The sequence below is a fragment of the Phyllobates terribilis genome, unplaced genomic scaffold (assembly GCF_046119375.1).
Source record: "Phyllobates terribilis strain yellow unplaced genomic scaffold, ASM4611937v1 Scaffold_280__1_contigs__length_2496652, whole genome shotgun sequence".
Classification (NCBI taxonomy): domain Eukaryota; kingdom Metazoa; phylum Chordata; class Amphibia; order Anura; family Dendrobatidae; genus Phyllobates; species Phyllobates terribilis.
In genome coordinates this window covers 1106263-1114535 of record NW_027363040.1, presented here as the reverse complement: position 1 = coordinate 1114535, position 8273 = coordinate 1106263, and the positions used below count along the sequence as shown (strand labels likewise).

The window sequence follows — 8273 nt, the reverse complement described above, 5'->3', positions numbered from 1 at the left end:
GCTTACCAGTACCCACCTGTCTGAATACCAGTCGTGCCTGCCAATACCCACCTGAGCCAGCCTAACCTGCCTGTTCCTGCATTCCCTGGTCTGGATCAACAGCCGTGTCCGGGGTCTGACCTAGGAGTAGCACCTGGTCCCTCTGCACGGTTCCTCCTTGGTGCACAAAGTCGACTGAGCCGCCGTGCGACCTTGGTCGGATCGGGTTGATACTTAGTTATGCCCCTTCAAGCACTCCCCGGTTCATGGTACAGTGGGATCACTAATCACGCACACGCCAGCCAGTCCGGGCATGCGCATAACAGTGGCTGAATTACAACAATTTTGCAAATATAAGTGGGCCAAATTCCTCCAGATAGTTGTAAAAGACTCATTGCCCGTTATCGCAAACACTTGATTGCAGTTGTTACTGCTAAGGGTGGACCAACCAGTTATTGTGTTTAGGGGACAATCAATAATAAAGATATTCATTTAAAAACTGCATTTTGTATTTACTTATTTTTTACTTACAGTAAATTTACATTTGCTTTGTGATCTGAAACACTTAAGTGTGACAAACATGCAAAAGAATTAGAAATCATGAAGGGGCAAACACTTTTTACCCCACTCTATGGCTGAATTCTGTCACTTGTCATATGTTTTTTTGTCCTGAGGACGAAGTATGGTACTTCGTAATGCATAGACAGTAAAAAAACGCATAATATTCTAGTGTGGACCTGGATTTACTTTTATCTACCAGCAGTGCAGATTTTCCACTTTTCTTTACTTTCCACATACTACTGGTTTGGGAGACCAAATGCACGTCAGCAAGTACCGAAGTCATAACAACAGTCGGTATTGTAGAGCTTTGGGAAGCACTCATAGTACTAGAAAACTGACCCTGCAGCTGGGACTGTGAAGATCCTAGCTTCTGGTATTTCCTGGCCAGTTCCTGAACCATCTGTGTCATATTTTACACCTGATCACAGAGTGCACCAACTGGATCCATTTGTGCGGGAAAAAAGTATAGGTCATGCGTAATGTGGCGCTAGTCACAACTCATGGACAGGCTGTGAAGCAGGGTAGTCAAAAGTTCTGGGGTCAGATAGCAAGAGAACACATAGAAAACTAAAGTTAAAAGACAAAGCCGAAGTCAAGTCATGATCTGAGGTCAGAATACCAGGAAGATAGCTGATCAGGGCAAAGGGGCTAGACAAATGGATGGTCAGGACAAGGTCCAAAGTCAGACAGCAAAGGATTAACAGAGCACAAAAATACAAAGCACACTACTGAGCAGATGCTACATCTGGAAGAAGTTTGAGACTGACAGCTCAGCTAAGTAACTGGGTAATCACCTAGAATAGGAAACACCTGAAAGAAGCTCAGCACTAGTGTTGAGCGAATTTGTTGAGCATTTCAAATTCGTGTTCGTGGTTTCGGCTCGTTCGCGCCAAAAAAATCGGCATCCCTGATTTACCACACTGTCACACAGATAACATCAGCGTGGCAATTCAGGGATGTTCGTGGGTGGAGCCGATTTTTTTGGGTGCAATCCAGCCAGAACCCTGAACACAAACCCGAATTTGAAATGCCAAACAAATTCGCTCAACACTACTCGGCACCGACAGCTCAGCTTACAACTGCACCAGATTGAACAACTGAGCTGTCAATCACAGCGTTCAAGACACACTGAGCGTAGGAATTTTGACACTCTGATGTTTATTAAGCAGAAGTTTATTAAGAGTTCATTTCCATGTAAAACATTTCCCACATTAAGAACATGAAAAAGGCTTCTCCTCTGTGTGATTACTCTGGTGACTAAGAAGAGATGATTTCTTCACAAAGCATTTTCCACATTCTGAACAGGAAAAAGGCTTCTCCCCTGTGTGAGTTCTCTGGTGTCTAACAAGAGATGATTGCTGGTTAAAACATTTTCCACATTCTGAACAGGAAAAAGGCTTTTCCCCTGTGTGAGTTCTTTGGTGTATAATAAGATTCAGTTTATAGTTAAAACATTTCCCACACTCTGAACAGGAAAAAGGCTTCTCCCCTGTGTGAATTTTCTGGTGTGTAACAAGATTAGATTTCTGGTTAAAACATTTCCCACATTCTGAACATGAAAAAGGTTTCTCCCCTGTGTGGGTTCTCTGGTGCTTAACAAAATCTGATTTATTGTTAAAACATTTCACACATTCTGAACATGAAAAAGGCTTCTCCCCTGTGTGAGTTCTTTGGTGCATAATAAGATTTAGTTTATGGTTAAAACATTTCCCACATTCTGAACAGGAAAAAGGTTTCTCCCCTGTGTGAGTTCTCTGGTGTCTAACAAGAGATGATTTCGTGTTAAAACTTTTCTCACACATGAAACAAGAAAATCTATTCTCTGCTATGTGTATTTTTTGATGTTTAAGAGTAGACTTTTCGCGGGAAAAGCTATTTCCATATTCTGAAAGTGAAAATGGCTTCGTTGGAACAATTTTTTTTTTAATGCTTATTTTGTGACTTTGATTTTCCTTAGTAGTTGGTAATGAATCAGAAGATAGGACCTGTTTCATAGGATCAGATGACAGATCTTTCCTGTGAAGGGATGATGGTATATTTGGAGTAATGTCATTCACTTCAATTGCATCCTGTGGGATCTCAAGATCATCTGATTTAAAAATTGAAGATGTCAGCTGTCCCTCTGATCTCCTGGTACAGTCACCTGTTAAGAATAAAGCCAATTATTATTTTTGAATAAAATATCCTTGAGTTTTATATTTTTGAGCATTTCTACTTAAACTGTAAAAATAAGAAGTTATGTAAAAAAAATTGAATTATTCACCAAGACAATGACAGTTCACACTCTAATAAAAAACCTCATTGGATGATTCAGTAGAGCGTGGTGTCCAACTGTTTGTTCATTATTCCCCCAAAAATATGGAATAAAAAGCCACCAAACAATGATATGTAGGCAAAAATAATACCAATAAAAACTTCTACTCATCTCACAAAAAAACAAGTCCCCACTCAGGTCCATCATCTGTCAGTGGAAAAACAGAGGATTCCACATTATTAGTGGCTCAAAGACTCTAGAAATGCAACATGGCTTCCATAAACCAATCCAGCAATATCCACTCTCCCAAAGTCAGATCTCCCCCTCGCTTCTGAGCCTTGCAGTGTGCACAAACCACATTTAGCATCCATGTATTTGGCATTACTATAGTGAGAAGAACTCACTTAATTTACGGTGTGTGTCTCCTGGAGCACAATCTGGGCACTATGTGTTGGGTAATAAAATGGCAAATGTACAAGATTCATTCTCCAACATCCACTGCGTGCTAATTTCCGGAAAGCGCCTGTGGAGTCAAAATAGTCCCTACTCCTATAGATTAAATTCACTGACGGGTTATAATCTCCAAAATGGAGTCGCTTTACGGGGATTTCTACTGCTCTGGTTTTCTGTTATTTTGTCATATTAAGGCTTCTGACAAAGTTGTGTCCGATTGTTTTCTGGGATCGGCTCCTGTGACGTCTGCTTCTGTCACCAATAGTGGTAGAAAACGCAGCACAACTGGACCAGGGTGCACGAGTAGGGTCCAAAACCGTATATAGTATAAAAGAAACCTCGGTACTCAGGTAATGGATTTTAGCAAATTAAATTTTAATTGCAGTCCACAGCAAAAATAACGTTTCGGTCTATACGACCTTCATCAGTGTACCACTTGCTGGAAATGAAATAGAGAAGGAGGGTGAGGACGCAGTGTCTCAGGCACGTGATTCCTTGGGACCAGAAGATAAGGAGAAATGACAGACAAGACCGCGGTATCCACTGCTGGTGTCTGGCGTGCACTAATGAAGGTCGAATAGCCCAAAACGTTATTTTTGCTAAAATCCATTATCTGAGTGCCGAGGTTTCTCTTATGCTTCTGTCCCTAAGTGCCGCCTCATCCAATCTGCAGGCGGCGCTGGTGATGGAGGATACATCAGAATTAGAAGCTCTGGGCGGCGCAGGCTTTGTCCAGCCACTAAGATTAGGGTGCCTGGGACCAGTAGTACCATCCAGTCTGGCAGTATGGGTGTGTGTGCTGTCCAGCTGGAGTAATCTGCTTCCTGCTTCAGCCAATTAGAAAGCACCGCACCCTACTAAAGCTGGAAGCATATTGCCGGAAGCTGCCAGATACAGCCTTGTTCTCCTCTGGTTCAGTCCTCTGTGCTCAGCTCCCGGCTTGTGTATTTGTGTCCTGTTGTGATCCCGGCCCGTTTACCGACTACTCTTGTGTCTTCTGATTTTGTAGAAGTCCAGATTTATGTAGAGGGGTTAAAGGGTGATGGGCAAAACTGTGACTATAGACAATAACATCTCCTGAAATGATCAAACTTAACAGTCTTCTTCAGTAAAAAATAAGTAACTAGTGGTGAAACCTCTCTGGGGTAATTAGAGTATGGGGCTCGGTGGCTCTTGGCAATCTAAACTATCATAAGGGACAATATTTTCTATCAGATGAGTTTCAAGAAGAAATATTAGACGTTCAAAAATAACTTATTATAATAGTGCAGAGCTTAGATTAAATTTACATCTTGGGCATTTGGCAGTGGCAAGGAAGACCTTTTCTTTTAAGACTTACAGACTCACATAAGTGAGGCCGGCCGATCCCACCACAATCAAACTATCATACAGAATGGAGCTGTAAAAAAAGAAACAATATAAAAACATGTAACATCTCCAACAACAACGTATGTATGAAGGGAGAACTCCAACACTAAACCGGAGTCGCACTCATTCATGGTGGACCATTGGAGCTACTACGACTCCTGAGCAGAAGAGTAGAGAAAGTATTAGCGCCCCCATTTCAGGAGAGATTGTGCAGTAATCTGAATTCCTTAGGATCGAAAACATAATGGAATTTATGACGTGGAGTGAATCCATGAAACCAGGGCTCGAGCCATGCCAACACATCTCCTGCAGGCGTGAATAATTGTATATTACAGCCATCAGCCATGCACAGCTTAGAGATATATCATGGCACAGGTGTAATGTTTTCTGTGTAGTTTATCACAATCCTGTTTGAAGTTAGTTGGTTTGAAAAGAAATTGAAAAGTCAGGATAAAGGGAAACTCTGTTGTTATTGGACAGAAAGTCACAATTGGCCCTCACTGCACATTTAATGTTGTCTAAAATAAAAGTGAAGTTTGGCCAGAAAGACTGGACCTGGTCTTGTAGGGACCATATGAGCACATTCAGCAGCACAGAAGGGAGAGAAGGTAGATTCATCCTATAAGATATCAGGATTCTAGGAAGCCAACAGCATCATTACCCTCCGCTTTCTCTTCAAGTGATTTTCTCACTTGTCAGCACATTCTACATACGCTGTCATTTGGCTTTGTAGTTTACAGATCTGGGCCGGTAACGGTCAGCGTCTCCTAATCCCAAGGGGTAGGTGGATCCTCCAGATTGTAAGTCCTACAGAAAAGGTCTTTCACAATTACAAAAAGTATTGTGAACATTTTTGGATGGAGGAAAATGTTGTGGTCTAGCGGTAAAATAGTGATTACATGATTTTGATACGGCCGGACTACACCACCGATAAAGCAGCCACAGCCGGTGACTGAGAAGAATCTGTGACTTCTCTGCATTTAGTGGTTACTACTCACCTGGGCGGTCATATGTAGGAATCTCCTCTTTACACCGCTCATCACCCCTCACATATGTCTCTGTAGTATCAATATGGGTCAGATCTTCACCCTGAAACAAATATTGTAAAAGTCACAGACAGATATAATACTGGTGGATAAAACAAGACTGAGCACAAGACCTTCACAAACATCTACACATCATAGGGGAGATCTCATGACACCTTCTCTCCATCTACCTGATGATCCTGAGGAACATTGGGATCTTCTTGTTTACAGTCCTGTGGAAGAAGAGGACGGGGACATCTCTCTGGAGTTGTCCTCTTACTGAATAGATCTGGAGGAAACACATACAGGGACTGAATTCATTCTTTACATACAGATAATTATAGGCCGTGTGTATTTAGTCCTGTCTATTACCTGGTGATGTGAGGGGCTGGGGAACCTCCATCATGACGTCCTTGTACAGATCTTTGAGTCCTTCTAAATACTCCCACTCCTCCATGGAAAAATAGACTGCGACATCCTGACACCTTATAGGAACCTGACACATACAATGATACCGTCATCCCCTCGATCCCTCCATAGCGTTACTGTATAATGTCCCAGCATTCCCACCTCTCCAGTCAGCAGCTCAATCATCTTGTAGGTGAGTTCTAGGATCTTCTGGTCATTGATGTCCTCATGTATCAGGGGGTGAGGTGGAGGTCCTGTGATTGGTCTCAGGGGTGTCACCCATCCCTCAGACACAGGGTCCTGACAGCACTCACTAGAGGTCTTCTTCACTACTATGTAATCCTGGTTATGGAGAGACACATTAATAAATCTCACTATAGACATTTCCAGAGTCCTCACCTCTCCAGTTCTGTCCATCTGTTATTTCCATAGATAAGAATGATGTAATGTGACGTCATCAGAATCTCTCACCTCTCCAGTAAGCCGGAAGAGGATCTCTAGGGTGAGGTGTAATATCCTCTCCACCATCTTCTTTCTGTCTCTAGCCATTCTTCTCTAGGAAAATTATATAGATAAATTATTAGTATCTAATATTGTATCAGACGGTAATGGGGAAGCTGAAAGGATATATAGGAGAGATGCATGTATGTCATCCTATGGTATGTTATTTTATTATTGTATGTACTGGTTTCTTGTTTTGTAAAAAAAAAAAACCTAATGAAAAAATCTCAATAAAAATATATTGGATTAAAAAAAAAAAAAGAATAGCAAAAAGGCTTCTCCCCTGTGTGAGTTCTCTGGTGCTTAACCAAAGCTGAATTATGGTTAAAACATTTCCCACATTCTGAACATGAAAAAGGCTTCTCCCCTGTGTGAGTTCTCTGGTGATCAACAAAAACTGATTTCTGGTTAAAACATTTTCCACATTTGGAACAAAAAAATCTATTGTCCGCTGTGTGTATTTTTTGATGTTTAAGAATAGACTTTTCGAGGGTAAAACTATTCCCATTTTCTGAACGTGAAAATGATTTCTTTGCTTTAGGAGCAGTTCGTTTTTTAATGCTTATTTTATTTTGATTTTCCTTAGCAGTCGGTAATGAATCAGAAGACAGGACCTGTTTCTTAGGATCAGATGATTGATGTTTGCTGTGAAGGGATAATGGTATATCTGGAGTAATGGCATTCACTTCAATTGTATCCTGTGGGATCTCAAGATCGTCAGATTTAAAAATCTCCTGTCCCTCTGATCTCCTGGTACAGTCATCTGCCAAGAATAAAAAACAATTATTAATTTTGAATAAAATATCCTTGAAATTTATATTTTTGAACATTTCTACTTAAAATATCTAAACAAACACATCCCTGGGCTACATGCTAATCCAGGGAAATGAAGAGATATATGCTGCATTTTCAAGGTGCTGCAGCCAACAACCACAATTAAATCGCCGAAAAGGTGGCCGCATAAGGTCCAGGGGACTGCGCGTCGCCCGACAAGGCCCGAGGCTACTGGCTTGGGACACTGATTGACAGGCGCAGGACAGGAGGGCGAGAGCCAGCGCAGTGAGACAACCGGGAAAGGTACATAGAACGGGGTCCCGTGCAAGTGCTCCTGAAATACCTGAGAGTTTGCTGGCTCACTACCCCGGAGGACACAGGACGACGTGGGCGGTTATAATCCGGAAAGTGCAACCTGAGGAACTTAACAACTGTGAGTAAAATCTGAAGACTGCACCCCACTGTGTCCTTGAATAATTGCTGCGCCAGCACCAGCCCTGCACTACACAGCACCAACAAACATCTACCTCATAAAATCCCCATCTATTGCCCTGGAGCTAAGCTCTGCCTGTGGAGAGCTGAACCAACTATGCTGCGTCACCATCAGCTCCAGAGGATCTGCACCGCAGCGGCGGTTCCATATAGCCGCATACCACAGGTGGCGTCATGAACATTATCTCTAAAAACTTTATTCCCCTTTTACTTTTCCCCTTTAATTGACCACCCTGGGTCACGGACTGGGTCACCACCACCGTGACCTCCCCCAGCATCGACCAGGACGGCTACCTAGTACCCCACGGCCCAGGGGGCGCGTCACTTCCATAAACCAATCCAGCAATATCGGCACTCCCAAAGTCAGATCTCCCCCTCACTTCTGAGCCTTGCAGTGTGCACAAACCACATTTAGCCTCCATGTATTTGACATTACTATAGTGAGAAGAACCCACTTA

At 42.4% G+C, this 8273-nt stretch overlaps 1 protein-coding gene and 1 pseudogene across 1 annotated transcript; both read right to left on the bottom strand.

Moving 5' to 3' along the window:
- Positions 1–1004: 1004 nt before the first annotated feature.
- LOC141220320 (uncharacterized) overlaps positions 1005–8273 on the bottom strand; it is a 73383-nt pseudogene continuing 66114 nt past the window's right edge.
- LOC141220296 (oocyte zinc finger protein XlCOF29-like) lies at positions 6127–7309 on the bottom strand. Its single transcript, XM_073666250.1, has 3 exons — positions 7164–7309; positions 6520–6603; positions 6127–6390 (listed from the first exon to the last, which is right to left on the bottom strand). The coding sequence occupies exons 2-3, from the start codon at positions 6595–6597 to the stop codon at positions 6127–6129; spliced, it is 342 nt and encodes a 113-aa protein (XP_073522351.1). The 5' UTR covers positions 6598–6603; positions 7164–7309.

Bases quoted from the DNA above. Each gene is read 5' to 3' on its own strand.
- LOC141220296 (XM_073666250.1), bottom strand. From the start codon at position 6,597: ATGGCTAGAGACAGAAAGAAGATGGTGGAGAGGATATTACACCTCACC. The intron at 6,391-6,519 runs GTGAGAGATTCT...CTCCATAACCAG, and splicing joins TCTTCCGGCTTACTGGAGAG to GATTACATAGTAGTGAAGAA.